The sequence below is a fragment of the Temnothorax longispinosus genome, chromosome 4, assembly GCF_030848805.1.
Source record: "Temnothorax longispinosus isolate EJ_2023e chromosome 4, Tlon_JGU_v1, whole genome shotgun sequence".
Classification (NCBI taxonomy): Eukaryota; Metazoa; Arthropoda; class Insecta; order Hymenoptera; family Formicidae; genus Temnothorax; species Temnothorax longispinosus.
The window spans coordinates 7,176,884-7,197,799 of record NC_092361.1 but is presented as its reverse complement, the minus strand read 5'-3'; the positions used below and the strand labels follow the sequence as shown (position 1 = coordinate 7,197,799).

The window sequence follows — 20,916 nt, the reverse complement described above, 5'->3', positions numbered from 1 at the left end:
ATTAAAAAATGACGCGTAATATGCCTGCCATCACTTCCGCTCCCATTAATGGCGGCTTTGTCCCATCCCTCAAGAATCCCTAATTTGTGCTGATTCGCAGCGGTATCACGATCACATCCATTTTGCCGTGGACGTAGAAACTACGTAGCCGCATCCACTTTTCGAGATGGTAAAACGCCAAGTATTTGGTTTATATCCGTGCTATTCAATGATGACACTATTGACTGCACTGATACAACAATCTTCCGCCTAATGTGAATAGCACGGATATTATATAAACCAAATAGCGTTTTATCAAATACTGCAGTTGATTAACGATTACAGTGCGCATATGACGTAACAGATATGCATCATGCGCAATAATATAAGTATATCCACTAATTGGGTAATTACAAAATTGCATATTAGATTTCAATATTTCGAATTAACAACTGGATGATATCGGTTTTTGCTCATACAAAAAATTATTGTATAATTTATTACTAAAGTAATTCTAATCAACTTACCGTGAATCATTCTTCGTTCAACTTTAATGTATCGATTTTTTGTGATCTTATATTTTCAATTTTTTTTTCTTCTTATAAGAAGATAACATAAATCTTGTAAGTAGATATGGTATAAATAAATATATATATATGTATATCTACTAAGAAAAAATAAAAAATTGGTCTAAAATTATTTAATTCGTTATGAAATAAAATTTATGATGCGTTATACAAATTAAAAAAGAATAACATAAGACATCTTTCAATTATTATAGGGGTGTGTGTATACACACACACACACACACACACATAAATAATAAATATTATATTAATATATGATAGGGTAATTGTACAAGTTAGAATTATTCAATATATTTTTTGAATATATGTACAAACTATTCGTGTAATATTCGGAATACAATCGGACTTATCGGACATAAAATTCAAATACTCGACAGATAATCTACGCTGCGCGCAAGTAATTTGACAACGATAATTACGATTCGATCAATAATGAGAAATATACAGTCGAAATTCGGCCGAAAAGAAGTTTTCATTATTATGAAAAATTCTTCAGTGTTATATCTGTCGATAATAACATCTCAATCTCAAATGTTTTTCTCCTGTCTTTTCGAGTGTTTACTTGGTATTTGTCTTTTATTCCTCGCTTTTATATAGTTTCTATGCGTTTTATATATTCATCGCAAATTAAAATATGTAATAAAACTAACAATAAGTGGAATATATATATTATAGCTTTCTTAAAAAATTTGTTAGACATAAAAATGATTCTAAAAACAACACAAATATGTCCCAACAATGTTTAAAAAATATTTACAGAAATAGAATGTCTGTCAGATGTCAGATGATAAATATCGTTTTGGATTTTACTATCATTTAGGCAATCTCTTCTCGTGTGCAGGTAATGAGAAAAAAGTTTTTAGTGCCGAAAACTCATATTAAATGTTTTTTTGATAACAGTTGTATCGGAGAACAAAATATTTCCTAATGTCGGATTCCGTTTAGAGTTTTCTTTATCAATTGTGTTAACATTGTTCACACCCTCCGCTACGTTTAGTATTTGCAATACTCCTTTGCTAGTTTTTTCGCAAAGAGGTCATCGCGTTATATTGTTACACAGATATGCAATCTTTTGCAACGGTTGTCGATATCTTTCTGTCATCTCGTTTCTCTTTGCTTTTTTTCGTATTCTTTCTGTTTTTTCAATTGGAATTTATATAAATCGTGAGTATGTGTTCTTGTTCTTTACTATTTAAGTATGTTCCACGACTCTATTTTTAATTTTTGATATCAACCACTCTGTTCTTCAATTTATGTATTCGGTCCGGAATACGGGCAATTCTTTCTCTTTTTCTCTTTTTGACAAAAACATTGAAAGACTTCTCGCTAATCATCAGATTAACAATTCCCTGCCGATATTTCTCAATTGTTAACATCACACCCAATCACATATTCATTTATTCTTCCAAAATTTCTTTCGACTAGGTATTTGTCGTTGTTTGTCTCTTTAGACTCGAGGTGTAGAAATTCCGAGACTTTCGTCCATCCACAGCAATAAGAGCTTCAACATCTGTGAAATCTGCGGCACACGTCACATAAAGATATTATCTAAGGTGGGCAAATTCTTCCTGGTGGGTGTCGAGGTGATGCCGCAACTGACCCCTTCGTCCTCGAACGTAACCATTTTCTCACGACTTCTAGTAGCGGTATTGCAACCACCTCCACTGCCACCGTCCAGCAATCGCGTCTGGCTGGTGGTGGCGACCGATGGCGTGATTGCAGAGGAAGGCCTAAGAAGCGACGCAGGAGGTGGTGGCGGCACCGCCATGTCTGTCACGACGGCCGCGAGATTAAACTCGCTAACGCTGCGCGGCACAAAGTATTCAAAATGCAACGAATTCTCCTGCTGTCGGTGTTGATGATAATGATGATGAGGCAGCTGTTGTTGCTGTTGCTGTTGCTGTTGCTGTTGCTGTTGTTGTTGCTGTTGCTGCTGCTGCTGCTGCTGCTGCTGCTGCTGCTGATGATGATGATGATGATGATGCTGCGTCGGTGACAAACAGCTCCTTCTCAACGGCTGGCCGCGTTGAAACTGTTGTTGTTGAACGCTGACGCCTAAGGACGACGAGTTGCTCGCCGTCTTTCCGGCGGCGTCCAACGGCAACGTCTTCTTGCGCGGCAGCGAATGATGGCCTGGCGACAACTTTATGGCAGTGTTCGAGGGGTGGGCCAGGAGCTTGCCGTCGCCGGAGCTCCTGGCCTGATGCTGTCAGGAACCGGCCGGCACCATCGACATGGCGATCGCCTCCTCCTCTTGTTCAGACAATCGCGAGTCGCTGGTGCCGCCTCCATCATCAAGGTCGGCCTTGAGACCGGAAGTGGCGCTTGCTGTAAAGAAAAAGAGAGGGACCACGCGTGACTCGTGACTGCCACTCGTTTCGACGGTCGTACAACCGCGCTGTTGTTGTTCGATCGTACTTTTCGGAAATTCTCAGTTTTTTTTTTCGGTCGCGATTGGCATTGGTAATACGACAACTTCTACTACGTAAAATAACGGGGCATTCGGAAAATAAAACTGTCTCGCAACGTAGCGATTACGTCTGACTGATGCATTTATCTATCGGTTTGGTATTGAGTTAACTAATTATTGTTACAGAACTGTTGTATATGTCGCTGCAGTTTTTGAACGCGACAAGTGCGTGACGGTCGCCAAAATAATCAACGGTTCACGATGTTCTCTCTCTTTCTTTCTCTCTTTCTCTCTCTCTATATTTCTCGTGGAAGACTCTCATCGTTGATTCCCCACCGAATGCCTTCATCAGGGATACCTGTACCACCGATAGGTCCGACCACCACGCCCGACGACATGCCGCAGGTTCTACCGAAGACCCTGACCACGCGTACCACCTCCTCCTGGACGAGGTTGAAGCACATGGCGATCAGGCCCATCCCGGCGAGGATGTAGAGCGAGCAGGCGCACAGGCTGAGCTCCTCCAGGGTGGTCGAGGGCGCGTTACGTCCCACCGGCATCAGGTCTCCGAAGCCGATCGTGCCAAGGCTGGTGAAGCAAAAGTACCCGCCCTCCAACAAGCTCCAACCCTCCAGACGGTTGAACATGACCGCGCCGCCGCATATATACACCAGCATTATCGCCAGACACAGGCTGATCGGTATCCTGACAGGGTTGGCCTCTAGCATGTACGCCGGTGACGAGGTCGATGATAAGGACAGCGAGCACGGGTGAAAATGCCGCTTGCCGTTGCCCGTTGTCACATCCTGAGCCCGTGTGACGAGAAAGATTCAATATGAAAGATACGTGACTTAAGTAAGATAAGTGTCGTATGTGATCGAGTTGATTGTTAAAGTAGATGTTAAGTAGATCATGTTAAAGTAGATGTAACAACTCTAATTATAGTTGTATATGGCATATATAATTTTTCTAATAATTATTTCTTTGCGAGTTACAGGGAGTGATGGAGTGATGGCCATTTCTCGTCGGAATTATCATTTTGGAGCATGCATTTTCTAGTGCGAACTTTCGAATAAATATCACAATATTACAATGTCGCGGTGACGAGAAATATATTAATTTTTTTTTTAACATTTCTGAGAGAAGATTTTTCTGACAATAAGAGAGAGAGGCGGTAATATAATCCTTTCGATTAATCGTTACGGCATTACCTGGAGCGCGGCTGTCGAACTGGTGGTGGCGTGCAAAAGACCTTCGCTGCCGCAGTCGAGCAGGATCGCACTGCCGGTGCCGCGGATACCCAGATCGTCGCATGAGCTTTCCCTGCTTGCCGAGTAGTAGTTGCCACTTCCCTTGGTCTCCACGTGATTGTCGTAGCGATATGCCTTGGCCATTATGCCGCCGACTGGCGGTGGTGGCGGCGGCGGTTGTTGCTTTCGCGCACAGTTACGCGGCTGCCGACACACACGCCCATACAGACGACGGAAGCTTCGGGCGAGCACGTCGCCCACTGTGCTTAGGTAGACCAACATCAGCGGGATTCCCGCCAAGGCGTAGACTATAGTAATCAGTCGGCCCCAGACTGTGCGTGGCGCTACGCTACCGTATCCTGAAATCGAAACCGTTGTTTCTACATTTCGCGGGATCTATGTCACATGGGAAAAGCAAGTACAAGACCTTCGTGGCTATGAGCTAATAATGTCTCGGCTAATTGTGCCGACTGTGCCGAGTGCGCCGAGGCGAGCACGTAACGGGCACGTTTGCCGAACAATATGCGCGAGTCGAGAGATGACCTTTTCGCGTTTCCAACGCGACCATCTGAATTTGGACGAACCTATTGTCGTGATCAACGTCAGAGAATACAGCAGGCTACTACTGAAAGTCCATCGTCGACTGTGCAGCCGTCTATCCGCGCTGTGATGGTCTCGGGACCGTGGAGGTAACGGTGGCATCTGCTCGTACGAGGTGCGCCTGAGGCCGCGAGCTAGATTCTCCTGGAACTCGAGGACTTCTCGGGCCGCCAGACGAGTCCAATTCTCCTTGTAAAGAACGTTGAGATCCTCGGTGATGCTCCACAGCTTCTCGACCGTGCGTGCTCTCAATTCCGTGGCGGCGGAGTCGTTCTCCAGGTTGGGCGGCACGTAGGAAGCTCCATCGGGTTTCGAGGGTGCAACCTCGGTTAGTGAATCCTATGAAAGAGAAGCACAGATGTCATTATTATCCCTGCGTGATTAACGAATCGAAATCGTGAAGCGATCAATCACATCAACGGCAATTTGTCGTTCAGTTGATCGGTTCGTTTCGGTTAATCTTTTTTTTCCAAACAATTTTTAGCGTCAAGTGCTTCGATATCGATTAGCGTTAATCGTTAAATACGAAAATGTTACATTTCTACGTAAACGTGTAAACGTATGTTTAATTGGAAAACTTAGTCTTGTTTTATTTTTATCATCTTCAGTTTAAGGTGATCCTAAAGCCGTGATCCTAGCCGGTTTTTTTCAGTTTTTTTCTTAGCACTAATCTTTTAATTGGCTTTATAGAAATGCAAAATTCTTGTCTAGAATTAAAGTACGCATCAAAATCTAGGTCATGGTGGTCGAATTTATATCGAAAACGAAAAAAAATTAATATTTTTGGTTATACGTGACGACCACGACATATAAATTCGACCACCATGATCTAGATTTTGATGCGTACTTTAATTCTAGACAAAAATTTTGCATTTCTATAAAGCCAATTAAAAGATTAGTGCTAAGAAAAAAACTGAAAAAAACCGGCTAGGATCACGGCTTTAGGATCACCCGGGATCACCTTAAGAGTCAAATTTCTAGAATAAAACAAGTCAGATAGTCAGATATCAATGCTGATGCGATGATATGTGATAAATGCCGATCGTTCGATTGACATTACTTTTGTCTTTATTTATTTTATAATTCTCGGAATCAGCTAATTCCGAGTATCGACGTCGAACGTCGTCTAAGTTCGTACTGGGATGAGGCGATTTAATTGTCGTCGATTCTCCGACCGCTCACCGATTTGAGGCCTCCCTCGAGGGCCATAAAGGCGAACGCGCCGAGCAGGGTGTAGCCAAGGACGAGTACACACACGCCAAGGCTCGCCAGCAGCCCCGGAGTCTTGGTCGAGGTAGCGGTGCTGCAACTGCAACAACAGCAGAGCAGTTCCGCGCCTCGGACCGATCCGCCCGCGATGCCGCTCGCGCTATTGTTGTTGTTGTTGTTGCCACTTCTACCGGGACAACATCTCGGCGCCCTTTGATAATAGTCGCCGGTGTTCTGCATCGTTTCGTCCTCTGATTATATCGTCGCCGCCGCGGCCGCCCGCGCTGCTGCCGCCACCGCCACCGCCGCAGCTGCAGGTGCAGCGACCGATGACGCCGCAGCTGCAGCCGCAAGCGGTAACGTTCTAACGTCGTTCTACCGTCGCCGTCCTACGACCGTCGTCGTCGCCATCCACCCGGTGCGAGGCTGCTTGACCTGTAATCACGATCACGATCACGATCACGATCTCGATCTTGATCTCGATTAAGCACATATGTGTTTAACCGGGACTTACAATAAACTTACTATTAAACTACTTCTTAACTTTTCTAATACGGACTTTTATTATGAGTAAATTTATCTGAATTTTTTTAAAATTGTTTATTTTGTATGTATTCTCTTCTTTCTCTTTTACTTACTTATATGTATATTATTGTTAATGGATTAATTATTTTTAATGGATTTTAATTTTTAACGATATATATAAGTATCTGCATTCGTCTATCTATAATTTCGTCGGAAAGGGAAATTCTGGGAGAAATCTGAGTTGAAATCGTCGTTTTCTGTCCTATTTTTCATTCGGGCCAGCATTTTCTATTATTCACTACGAGTTGCAAGGCTGGATCAGCAAGATAAATCAGATTTTCGATGACAAGAAAAATCCCGAAAGAGGCGGAGAATCAACAAGATTACGACTTTAACTATCACTCGATGAATGCGGAGATTAAACACGGTCTCGTACCCTTCTACACAATGTCTCAACTTTATCATGTTCTGTTGTCTCATATTCTTTAAAAGAATCGTAAAAAACTATGACGCTTTCCAAAAATAACTTTCTTTTCCTCCAAAAAAGCGGATCAGAATTCATCCAAGAGTCTATTATAAAAATATCGATTGAGTTCGGAAAATTTTCAGGCATAGATTTTCCATTCTGTACATTTATGAATTATGCATATTGCTCCTTTCCTGTATAAAACCACAAAAGCATCTTAGGATCAACATAAAATTTTTTATAAAAATTTTAAACTGTCGTTATATCTAAATAATGATTGCGCAGAACACTGATCGATAGATACCTAATTAGGCATTCGCGCTCGGCGTCCTTTCCCATTGGCTCTACCGTAACGATTCACCTTAATTACATCATTAACCGCATAACTTGATACATTGTTGTCGTTTTTTATTCGATCGTTTTAACTAAACTTCCAGTTCGATGATTAAGTGGAAAATCGGTGTTTAAAATTCTTCATATTTTCCATACACTTTCAATTAATGCTTTTGGATTATTGTTCCTCTAGCTGTTTATTTATATTAAAAATGACTCAATTGTGTTAATGAATATTTCAGCTGGAAAATTTAATTGTAATATCATCTATTAAAATTGTATTTTAAAGTCGGTATTTCTCGAAAAGCTTAGAAAAGGTCTCTTTATTTTTGAGAGTTAATCGAAAAGTGGTGAAAAGTCACGGTTGAACCTAGCAGATCTGAGTTTGTTTTAAATAGGTCTTACGCTTCTCTCTAGCTACGGACATGCATCTATTTAACTAGGTAGTCTCCGTGGAAGCGATTAGAGAGAGATTCAGTACATCTCTCTCTCTCTCTCTCTCTCGCTCTCGCTCTCGCTCTCGCTCTTTCTCTGTTCCTCTCTTCATCATCGACCCTCGCACCGACCTCTACGCCTCCAACTGCCGCTTGGCTATCGATTGCGAGCCGCCAGGGCCACGAGAAGGCACCCTCTCGACATTCTCTCCCTCCCTCCCTCCCTTCTCTCTCTCTCCCACCCCCCTCATCTCTCGTCATCTCTCGCTTACTTGTGCTAACTCGTTACGCGGTGCTACCGCGTTTCCTATCAACTACCGTGCTGTACAACGTGCCTGTCTATAGGGTGGCTTATGTACCACTACGAGCATAAATTCCAATTAAGCGTGGTCCGCTACTTATGGGATGGAATTCCTTCCTGGTTGTCGCGCCGATGGGCATCCGTTCAATGTGTACGATAGTCATCTTCTCTCATTAGAATTACTCCGAAAACTACTGTCAATGTTGCTCTTAAAATACGTTTTCTAATCCATTTCTAGTAGAAATCAATCATAAATTGACGAGAGAGAGAGAGAGAGAGAGAGAGAGAGAGAGAGAGAGAGAGAGAGAGAGAGAGAGATTAAGCAAAGAAAGCAGTTAACTATTCCAAATGTGAAAAGATTATATCGCATCTTCTTTTTTTTATTTATGTGTTATTGATTTCTTTTGCTTCTATTTGAGCATTAATTTTAATTTTTAATTTTGATAATAAAACTGTTTAATATTGGATATGAATTTCCTTTCCAGTCTTCCTTAATGATACTAATCGCTAAAGTTATTAATTTATAAAGTCGTAATTAGGTACACATTCAAGTTGGTTTTGATACTTTTTAATTTATTTCATATAAAGTTTAATTCAACATAAGTTTTTCATTTAAAATCCAACTGAGAAGAAATATTTTAAAAGAAAGATTAGTAACATCATTTTTTTATCGCAATCATAATCACTTACTTCATATAATGTGTAGTAGTAATAGTAGTTATGTTATCCATATTTAGTAGTTAATCGGGTATTTTCGAATCGGATATTATAGTCATTAGAGAACGATGCAGGCAAGCCGCGTATTATACGACGCTACCGTTTCTCTAAGTATGGTTATAGCAGATAATGAGATATACTGTACTACGCTTCACACACAAATTCCAATTAAACGCCCGGAATTCCTTTCGCGTGCCAATCGATTACCACACGACAATGTGACTGTAGAGTTGAGATGCGTATATTACTCCCCGGGAACTGTCAGTGGAAGTATATCTTATATCTAGCAGTAACTGCGATCTCTGTGAGCTTGTTAAGATGTGACGGTAAGTGCATAGTTTGCATCTTCATACGATTATAATTCTGGAATCAGTGGTACATAATACCATTTTAATAGAGATAAAGAAATAGTTCTCCTTTAAACCGTACCTATAAGTATTGGAAAATCATTTATTCCGTCTACTCCACGTGATGGGCACACCTTGACTTTTGACAGACTCGAATCTCTGCCTCGCTGTATAGATGGCCTAATGCATTCCACCCAAAGCTATACTGACTTGGGCTATATATCAATGTCACGAAGCTTTATGCATAATATATAATATACAAGAGGCTTCATTCGATATTTTGATGCACAAGTGGCATGCAATCTGAAATATTAAAGGTTGTTTTTATTTGACAATTATATTGTTTTCAAGCTTGCGCACAATAGCATGCATCCAAATATGGTATGTGCTTGATTTAAAATTAAACGTGCAATATATTTGACACGCAATTGAAATATTTAAAATTGATCCAAGTTGGTAATTACATCTTTAAGCACGTATAAAAATGAAAAAGTGTTACGTACATTTTATTTAAAATTTTACATACAAGTATAACATGCCGTCAAATATACCAAGTGGTATTTAGTATCTATAGTATCAAATGATATTAAATAGTATAAATAAAACTGATAATTTCTATCATTGCTCTTTCATTAAATTAAACGTGAAACAAAAATAGTATTTTATAATACTTTCAGACATAGATAATAGTGGATCACTATTATATTGAGAATATTACCGAGAGGATTTAACCCACAAAAATCGGACAATCCAGAGATATGGTCCAATCGTATTTCCTTCGTAGTTATTTCGTATGCCCTACATTAGAGAACATTTTTGGATTAGTATCCGCCGCAGGAAAATCTGTTTTAATTACGAACTTAAATTTATCCGTCATTCTTAATTAAAACACAAGTTAATCCTGCCACGTTTGATTATTTCACGTGAATACGGAATAAAAGTTATTCGAATCTATTCTCACGCTCAGTCGTGTGCATTATGACAATCCCAGGCCACAATAGCCGATAGCGCAATTACGTAATATTTACTTGCGCGTATATTTCAATTAAACGAATGCGTATATGGTCGACTAATGCCAATGGATGCGTATGGCACGGTGCCTAATGTAACGAGCACTTGGCGATAACGGCACATATTATATGTTCAAATTATAAAAGATGATTCGCACATCTCGATTGTATGTCCTTAAATTTCCGACCTTGATCTTAATCGATATTTCCTTTATAAATCTACTTTCTTCTATCAATACCTTTCCTCAATATTTTCTCAATGTAAATATGATAGAGAACGTCATGTTTCTCATCGCACTCTTAATTTTCGATACTAAAAGTTTCATTGAAATGAAATTTACTTAAAGTTAAGTAAAGACTAAGACATTGCGTTTGTATATCTGCAATTGGCAATTGGAAAATTATTGATTTTCGTCAAGAGAGAAAATCTATTTTAGATTCCGACATACTGTCTATAGAATACATGTGTATCTCCAAAGCTATTTGTTTTCAGTCCGATAGTACATACATCATACGGCATCGAGATATCTGTGTGAAACAGTGTGTTCCTCTCTTTTTTTTTTTTTTTTTTTTTTTTTTTTCAATACACTTCCGGCGTTTTCACAGCGATCACAATCATTCACGTGTCTCGCGAAAAACGTGTTAAATGGTTCAAAAAGAAAAAAAATTTAAAAATAGCAATTCAGCTATCTTATCAATTTAGAAAAAGAAGGAAAAGCTCGCGAGAAAAAGAAGGAAAATTGTACTTTCGCCGCAATACAATAAAGCGACGTGTCATAATAGCAAGAATATAATAGTTATTTGACGATTTTGATTCGACGAAATTGCTAATTATAAGTTGCTGACTCTATTGCGATCCATTGTAATCGCATGCGTTCATCGGAGAGAAATTAAAAAACAAATTAACTCCAAATTAATTAAAAAATTCATAGATGAAAAGCGATTTGCAAGATTCGTGGGACACCTTACGGCATCAATGTATAGACAATGTACAGATTCATGTTTAGACAGTTTAAAAAATATTCTTTTAGCGACTATTTGGAGTTACGGCATTTACGATATCTATATAGTACGCATTCCTATATACATATACCTATGTGTGCATGCAGATAGGTAGGTACCAATGTATCTCTCCGGCACTCTCTTGTTGTCAGACAGGACGTGACATATAGAGGGTAGCGAAGGAGTCGTACGGCACGACGACCCACATTCCGTCGAATTTAATTTCATGCCTTATCGCCGGTAGCCGTGGTACAATGCCTCAACTGGGACGGTCGCGGATCTCTTTCTCGCACAGCTACACGTGGAACCACCGCATATGCATACGCATACGTACACATTCGTTTGTTAATGGTGTCATACGCATACTATACGCTTCGCTCTTTACTCTTCTCTCGCACATGTTCTATTTATATATATGTATATATATATATATCTCTTCTATTCTCTCTCAGACAGAAGATCTCTTGTTCTCTCATCCTTTCGCCCCCCCCTCTCTCTCTCTCTCTCTTAGAGCAGATACTTTGAGTAAATAGAAATTAATTCAAAGTACACACATCTTGCACTTTTAATGCTTCTCTTATCTAAAGTTCATCTTGTCGTGTATAAAGTAAAAATTTTAAAAATTAATATTCCTGCATTAAATTGTAATTATTAAATGTCGATTAAATGTCTCACCTCTAGAACAATTATTTTATTTCTTATATTCGAATCGAACGTTTATCCAATTCGTCACATTTGTAACGAGTTCCAATCGCGCGTTGATATTTGCCTCTCGTTTTACACGCGAAGACGAGACATCCTTTTCAGACGAAGCAGGTAGCTCGTCGTTGATGCTCTTCAAATCTCAAAAATCTAACACGTACCTATTCGCTCGAAACTCGTTCTCTCCGTCTTGACCCTTATCTCCTTCTCTCCCTACCTCGGATACATTTATATATATGTATATTCACCCTCTTTCCCCTCTTTTATTCTCTCTCAGCTTCTCAGTCATTTATATACAGATATTTCTATCGTGGTCTTGTGGTCTAGGATAGTGAATTCGCATTCCGTCTCAGTCTTCGCTTTTCCGCTTTTCTCCGTTTTGGCGCGGCATGACGTGTCGAGTCGAGTCGCGCAAGTGCGCCTATTATGCACCGTGCATCTGATGTACGCGTTTCTGTAACGAGCGAGTGCGAGCGGTGAATATATACCGAGGAGGTCGATCGTGTAGCTGGCTATTTCTGTACGTGTTTCGACTTTACACGGTGACGATTGCTTTATCAGATGTACGGGGCTGATTGACGGAACGGGGTACGCGCCATCGGGTCTCTCGTGTCAACGGAATAAAAGTCATTTTATAAACTAAGCTATCAAAACAGAAATAGATGATAAAGCGTGTTCTTAATTAGTTCCCTACACAAGTAGATTTTTTTCTGATAGCATTTTATTTTATTTTAAAACCTAATTATACATATACACGAGGATATTTACTATATCCATTTGTTATTTATTAAAAAATAAGGAACATGCCAAGAAGATGACGTCAGTTTTTTCTTGTTAAGGATAAATCGATTTTGTCTTATTATTAATCACAGAATTTATTCTTATAGACGAGTCGTACATGTGTGTGTGACGATACACTCGACATATATATGTTATGTCGTAAATAGTTGCCCATGTTTACGATTACGTTAGAAATCTATCGTATTATATTCGTTATAGGAATGTTTAGACAATGATGATGTAGTCGACTGAGTTAATTACGCGTATTACATCTGCAAGTCCACGTTTCGCACGAGCGCGAAATGAAGGAGCTACTAGGAAGGTCATATTAACCCATAACGAACCAATTAGTCAGAAAGAACCATTTGGCACCGTGCATAACTGTCTATCGTCGATGCATCTAATTATGTATGTATACCTAATTTTACCTCAGACTCATCTTTTATATAGAGGTCAGAAACTCTGTCAGCTGTCGGATTAGAACGACAACGATTAGAACGAGTATGGTAACATGTGACAAACTGATATATTATTGTCACGATTCACGATTATAGCTATCATCTCGAGCTACCTCGAGCAATCTAAACATCTTTCTTGTCTTTAAAGCGATAGCGATATTTCCCACGGAAACAAAAGACAACCCAGCACAAAAGGACGAAAAATAAGAGCGCGGAGAGAATGTGCATCTATTTAGGAATTATTTACAGCTATAAATCTGCTCTAAATCTGCTCTAAATCTGCTCTAACAAAATAAGTATGGTGTAATAAAGTATACACTACTAAAGTATACATACTATATTAACACATTTTAATTTTTATAAATAAAATTGAAGTGTTCTCTTGAAAAAAAGATGTTTTTAATTTCCCCCTCTTCCCTCTTTAAAATATAAGGAAGAAAAAGATATCGATTGAAATTTGCGTCATGTTTTCGGACGAATTAAATATAAATTTTTTTATACTACACTTTCGTCGTCTCATTACATCTTTCACTCGTTATCTCTCGATCTGCCTCTTTTTCCTGATGTGATGCAGCAAAAATCTAACTCTTGGCCTGTGCTTGAGTAAATTCATCTTTTTTTCCCCCCTAAAGTCTTTCTCTTGCTTGGTGAAGAATAAGGGACGGCTTGCGGTTTCTCGGTTGTCCGCTACGTTTCCCGTATTCTTGATTTTGCAATAAAAAATTCTTTCCCGTTATTCTATAATCTATAATTTCATGCAAAAAATGCAATACAGCCACCGGATGATGGCTTCAATAAAGGGATTGTAAAACAATTTAGTAAGAATCATTGAAGAAACACTAAATTCTAAATTGACAAATTTTGTTTAGTTACCGTGATAGAAATTTTCCATGTAAATAAAACATTTTCAGGTTTCTATAATTTTTAATCAACATGCGATACACAGTCGCGTCATACACATAATCAAGTTTTAATTTAGGACAACTATATACATCACGTGCACCAAAATAGCAATAATAACGGTGGTGTATCCTCATCCTCTCAAATTTTAAAATTCGTGCTCCGAATATAGTATGAGAAAATGTGTGCTCTGCGATGCATCCGCGAATGAGCTTTTTTCCCAACGGCTTCCGTCGAGAGCGACAACAAAGCGTATCATTCGTCGTCGAAAATGAAACGCGACTTCCGGAAAAATCGTATTCGCGACGCGGCGAGCGCATCAGAGAAGTTGCGCGATCTCACGCGTTTTTGCAATTAATTCGCGTGGGACGCGGTTTTCAATCGAAAAGTTTATTTAACCGACGCGCGTACTCTGCGCTACAGAATTAACGGGATCATCGCTCGTGACGTTTGCCACGAACACGAGGAGAGAGAGAGAGAGAGAGAGAGAGAGAGAGAGAGAGAGAGAGTGCTCCATGTTTGACGATGTTAATTAAAACGCATATACCGGCCACGCACGATAGCTGGTTCGCGCGATGTATCATATTCCATCGGACAGAGCTGTTGTTTGTATCCTCAACATCCTTTTAACTAACAGGGTATCCGTTGAGAGAAAAGGGGTGAATTTTGCAGTACGTGGGCGAACGTATGATCGAATGGATAGTCTGGCATCGATTTATTTTCAAGCGGTCGCGCGCTTACGAGTGACTTTCACTTTTCCACGGAATTTTATCTTACTTTTATCGCTTTACGTGCTCTTTGAAGATATATATATATATATATATATATATATATATATATATATATATACATACATCATTATATGCAGATGCATCAAAATGAGCATTTAATTAGAGTCCATTGGTCATCAAACGAATTTTTATCATATTTTTGATCACCATTTATTCGTCTGTATGCGTTCAGATTTTGCCCACTTGGTCTTCCGCCTTCCTTTATCTTACATCACTCATGCCTTATCTTATTGGCGAACAAAGGTAAAATATTCTTTGGGAGGGTAAAAAGGATACTCCTATCCGCTTTGCTTGCTTTCTCTCTCTCTCTCTCTCTCTCTCTCTCTCTCTCTCTCATATATTTTTATATAGGTTCTTAATTATTTAACTTTTATATATGTTTCCTTTGCTTCGTAGGCAAAAGCAACGCAATAGTGCTTCAAAAATGTAGTTTGCAGGAAATATTTCCATCACGTGCAATGTTACGCGTCGACTCGTCGGTGAAATTTGAGTAAAAGCGCAGGTGTTACTATAGGCTAGATAATTCATAATGTCGAAGCGCGTATAGTTGTCACTTTGCCATACAAAATCCCTCTTGGGTATCCCTTTGTAAGACCTTTTTATTTCCTCTCTCAGCTACTTCTCCTTCTTGTTGTTACTGCCTCATTTTTCTTCGACAAAACTTTATATCGAGAAACCGCATAAGGGGTCTTTTAAAGCGATTGGTTCCCTTCGCGCAATATCAAATTTTCAGGTGTTCTCTTTGGTCTTTCTTTTTTGGAAAAGATGTATTATGTATAGGACATAGTACAACATAGTACACTGCATACATGCTGTATTACATTTATGACAAAACATGCGTCTTGGATACATGAAAGGAAAGAATGCACGAATGTATTTTTGAATGAGAGAGAGAGAGAGAAATGTAGAAATTTAAAAGGAGATATTAAAAAGACGGAATTAAAATTGAAAATTTGTGCATCAAGAATTTGTAAGGCGAGTCCTACCTGATCCGAGAGGAAATTTAACTAAATTTTTACTCGCGGCATAGATCACTCTCTTTGAAGAAAGAAAAATTTCCTCGAAATTAAGAAAAGTCACGCAAAGGCTAGTTTATCCCCTTGTCAATCGGCGAGAAAACGAGGGCATAATTTGTGAGGGAAAAACTGTTTGGAACAAAAACAAATCGTTGGTGGAGAGGAAGTGGAGGTTGCTCGTAAACTCGAAAACTTTCCACGAAACGCGATTTTGCGCTCGCATTCGCGCTCATTCGTTTGATATGTATCTATCGTTTGCTAAGCGAGATGTTAAAAATTTAATGAGCTTCGTGTAAAGCTCGTAATCCTCGAGATGGACGTTAAATGTTGCACGAGAAGAGCTCGCTTTGCTTTCGAGTGAGAGCGGCTGTCGGCCGGAAAGACAAACGCTTTTAAATTCGATTTTGCTCGTAATTGAATCTCGGCTTTACTTTCGTGATGAGAGACGTAATATCTTTCGCGATACACGTAATAAGGAGAAGTGTAAGCGAATGCAAATTTTGCCGAGTGCCACATCAATCTCGCTCGGACAATTTTCGCGCATCAAGTTCGAGATAAGTATAATCTGTCAGCATAATCAGATTCCTTTTTTGATCCTCGAAAGCGTCGCGTATCGCACGTTTATTCGCTGGGATGCTCTTATCAGGAAGCAAGGATTAACTTTGCTCGAAGAAGCAAAATTGTCTCGCCAATTATTAATCACGGGTATAAATAAATGGGGGTGCATAACAATTGAAATAGAGGAGTGTGTACTCATGATACTCTACATATTTTGTTTACGACAATAACAATATCTTTTTTGTTTTTCACAAATCTAAATCGATAATATCGTAATATCGTAATATCGTAAATCACTTGGGAAACCGCAACGAGAGAGCGGAGGATGTTTTTCCCTTTGACAATCGCACTCGCGCCACATGTGTTTCCAGATTTCCACGTCACGCGAACGGGACAAAACGCTAAAAATATTAAGCGAATGCATTGCGATAACTTCCAATGCATTAGTCGGTCGCTTCGCGTGTTGAAAAACTTCTTGCTTTTCGCGTTTTCGACGCGACGTAACACGACGCGGTGGTCCTCAAATTCCCACGGTGGTTTCGCGGAGCATATCGCACCGCTAAAGTGGAAGAAACTTGTTCGTCACCTCGTTGTTCGCGCGATCACGCGGAGTTTTGTAAAATCGCGCCTAGAAGCGCCGATTTTTTCAATTATTCCGAACGATTCGTATTTGTCTTTCCAATGAGAAACCAACGTTCCATTGGTCCGCTGTCATATTTTTATAATACATACACACATCGTATGTGTATACATATACGTATACAACACAATATTAACAAGTTTCCAACTATAATTGGTCTATCACTTATCATTAATAATAATGTCACATTATGGTCGACAAGCTCTACGGTTTGATAGGGTTCTATGGTCTGGGATACCGTCGCTCACGTTCGATATCATCTGACTATGATTGGCCCGTATCATTTATGACGACTGATTCATGACGACTGATTATAATCGATTTGTATGGCTTACGTCCAATATACCGATATACCGATGTAAGTCGACTCAACCGAAGAGAGCGACTCGCTACTCTGATTGCTTCCAAAACAGAGCAAGATCGAAAGCATGCTTCCCTCGCTTCGCGAAATGCAGACTGCGAATCTATTCGATATTATTTTATTCGTCTTGTCAGTTCTTTGTCGCTATTTTCTCAAAAAAAAAAAACCATTCTCAAAAAGTATTTTTTGAAATGAAAAATTGTCGTGATAAATTCGTCTCCACGCGGCATCACTGATTATTATCGTTCGCGATTCACTTAATGGTCATGCATCCGTTCTGGGTTCTCGGTTCTCGGTCTGCCGCCGTGACGGCCATCGCCCATCACACGGGCCGTGACAGGCAACATTGGAAGAATTCTTCTGAATCGGAGCACGATGACCACCTCGAATCACGTTCGCTCTTTACAGTCTTTACCCCGAGGGGCTGCTCCGAAACGTCCCTTATGAAAAATGAACGCTCGACCGTTGGACATACGAGGTGATTAATTTTGAACGATCGAAATGTAAGAATTGAATAAATCACGAATTAAATAAATTGCGCGCAAGTAATTTTTTAATTATGAAACTCTACACACTGATTTTTAGAACAAGTTGGAAAATTTACAGAAGCTGGAGAAAAACTAGAGAATCGTTTGCAGATTATATATATATAAAAACCACTTTATTTTTACAATATTATCAATCTTTAAATTATACTAATCGCTGATTCCATTATAACTCAACGACTTGTTAAATAATTAATATGCTTTCCTTATGCTTATGCAAGTAACGATTATAAAGATTAAAGAATTGAGAAAAAAATCGAGTTATTCTCCAAATAAAAATAACTTGATAACATGAAATAAAAAATTTCTATTTAGTGGATCAAACGTGTCACATTACTCACTCTGTTCGAAATTCAAGTTCCATCTCGTTTTATCTTCTAAGAATCATCATGTCAGCAACAGCTATTCTAATATTCTAATATTCACGCTAGTAGAATTTAATGCGAAAGAGTCATTGTCAAATTGTAATTCGTCAACGAAAGTCCATGACCAGGTAGGAGAATTAAGTCGCGCGCGCATGCAAATCGTTCACTATAGGTATACTGTAAATCCTTCACTATGTTTTCGATTCTCGATTAAAGAAGATTCGTTGACGACGATCGAGTCTCGCAGCGATTGTCGCAGCGATGGTTGAATGCACTTTCTCGCTATACTAAACGTAGTAAACGTCGTAAACTAAATTGCCGTCCCGGACGTAGGCGAGCTCGATAGAGCTATCGAGCTTCACTCTATGGACAAGGACGAGGGTGTCCTCGTTCGCGGCCGTCTGTTCCCGCAGATCCTTCTCTTCTAGCTTCCTCTAGAAATCACTCCTCGTAGCAGATACACTGGTGGTTGGGGCAAAATCCAACAAACATTTCCGTAAAGCTATTATATTTCGTAAAACTTTTCACGCTTAAAACAACTGTCATGTCTCAACATTGGGATACGTTGCAACTTGAAACTTGAAACTCGCTGTTAGTGAATATCAAGCCGACAATGCCGACACCGAACTGTCGCGTCGCGTCGGTGGTGAGCGATAGAGCGTTTCAGCGATTCGAGACGAGCTTGGCGACGACGGCAACGACGGCAACGGCACGGGCGACGAGATCGACGAAATCGACGAGATTCGAATCGAGGTCGCGCGGTCGGCGCGGCCGCGGCCGCAGTCGAGCTTCGATCGAAAAGACGAAACAAGACGAAGCAATAATCGCGAAGTCGGCAAGTCGGCGCGAACGAAATGCGAACAGGTACAGGTACAGACCGAGCCGAGCCGAGCCGAGCGACGACGACGAGCGAGTCGTTGGCGAGGAGCGTACGCCGGCTTTTACGTACGGACGCACCCCCGTAGTAACGGCAGGGCGCAGGATCGCTCTCCGACTCCGATGTCTCCGGGGGTGGCTGTGGCGCATGTGCGCATGGCAAATGTACAACGGGAACGGGAACGGAGACGCGACGCGGCGGAGGGCCGCATGCGAAAGCGCGTAGTCACCTATATACATATATATATATATATATATATATATATATATATATATAGCCCCGTTCCGTCGACCATCTCCTTCTCTGCCCTTTTTTCGTCCTCTTTTTTTTTCCTCTTTCCCTTCTTTCCTGCCGTCCTTTTTTCCTGCTCTCCTTCTTCCACATCTTTATAAATGTTTTCTTCGCCTCTATTACGCCCGCATTGATGCACTTTTTGTTATTTTTGTTCTTGGATTACATTAATGATGACGAGAATCAACATTGGCTTCGCGTTCGAAGAAACTTGGTTAAACCTTTCCTCTCATACTACGTAGTACGTATACGTGTATCCATCTCGTTCTCGTATTCGTTCGTGCGCATCTCTAGATGCGGCGCTTGTTCACGAATCCTTCTTAATTGTCGTATACGACTCTAAAAAAATGCACGCGCGAAACGTTATGTTAAGTTTTATTTTCTCTCATATGGTTTCATCATTGTTCAAAATGTTGACAACAATCGTAAACTCGAATAGATACGAGGCGCAAAGAAATCGATAATTTGGTACAAATCCATACAGGTCAATCGTTTTTAGCATATCTAAATCCGTTTTTTTAAATATATATCTGACTTGCATTTTGCATCATACTTAGCTCCTACGGTTATAATTCACAATAAATAATCCGGTCGAAACGTTTCGGACGAAACGTTTGGAATGTTTTCCACTTTTGTCCTGTGTCATCCTGCCGATGATGATGACGAGGATATCGAGCGATCAACATGGAGCAGAAACGTTTCAAATCGATCTATCCCATCGAGAAGAGATACTTGACATTTTATTTAAAATTACATATTATGCATACAAATATTAGCTTTTGCACTTAATTTGCAAATGCTCGATCGCTTTTAGCCGTCGCGGATAATTTTAGTAAGGCGTAATCGCCCCGCATATTTTTCTTCAATATATCTTGCAACTTTGCGATACTCGATCATCCTAGTGATCCCAGTCTACGATCTTTTCCTTTGTTCTACCCTTCATGATGTTTGTTTAGTTTTTGCACCTTCTTAGCTAACTCGCACGTTCTCGCCGCGCCGCGCGCCAATTCTCCAGCCTCGATTTCTTTTCTTCTGCGTAATTCGACGCGAAAACGACAGCTCCGATATCGTCCATGAAGCATACGCGCGCGCGCGCGTGTGTGTATCGATATATCTCACGCGGTGACGTCTGATCTCTATTCTCGTGCCGACGAGATGCTGGTTTCGACAAATAATCCGATAAAGGAATGGACGAAAAATTCCAGCATGCAATTCTAGAAATGATGAAATTTTTGCCGAAAAGAAAGATTTTCTAAAATTATTTTATTCGTTTCAAAGAGTGTAATGGGAAATTGATATTTGATGCTTACAACACAACGTGTTACTTTGAATCATAATTTAACTTTAACTGATAAAACACATTAATTCTTTTTTTTTCATAAAACTTTTCTCTGGTCTCTCGAAGGAGAGCAAGTGCATCGCTCGCGTTCCTTTCGCGACGCGGAATAGAATTTATCGTATA

The 20,916-nt window shown here is 39.9% G+C and overlaps 1 protein-coding gene across 1 annotated transcript; it reads right to left on the bottom strand.

Annotated features, from left to right (window-relative positions):
- Positions 1–795: 795 nt before the first annotated feature.
- Positions 796–19,267, bottom strand: LOC139811472 (uncharacterized). Its single transcript, XM_071775753.1, has 6 exons — positions 18,263–19,267; positions 6,009–6,470; positions 4,811–5,165; positions 4,188–4,585; positions 3,276–3,782; positions 796–2,775 (listed from the first exon to the last, which is right to left on the bottom strand). The coding sequence occupies exons 2-6, from the start codon at positions 6,273–6,275 to the stop codon at positions 2,098–2,100; spliced, it is 2,205 nt and encodes a 734-aa protein (XP_071631854.1). The 5' UTR covers positions 6,276–6,470; positions 18,263–19,267; the 3' UTR covers positions 796–2,097.
- Positions 19,268–20,916: the final 1,649 nt, after the last annotated feature.

Bases quoted from the DNA above. Each gene is read 5' to 3' on its own strand.
- LOC139811472 (XM_071775753.1), bottom strand. From the start codon at position 6,275: ATGCAGAACACCGGCGACTATTATCAAAGGGCGCCGAGATGTTGTCCC. The intron at 4,586-4,810 runs GTTCGTCCAAAT...TTTCGATTTCAG, and splicing joins GACGTTGATCACGACAATAG to GATACGGTAGCGTAGCGCCA. The intron at 3,783-4,187 runs GTAATGCCGTAA...ACACGGGCTCAG, and splicing joins GTTCGACAGCCGCGCTCCAG to GATGTGACAACGGGCAACGG.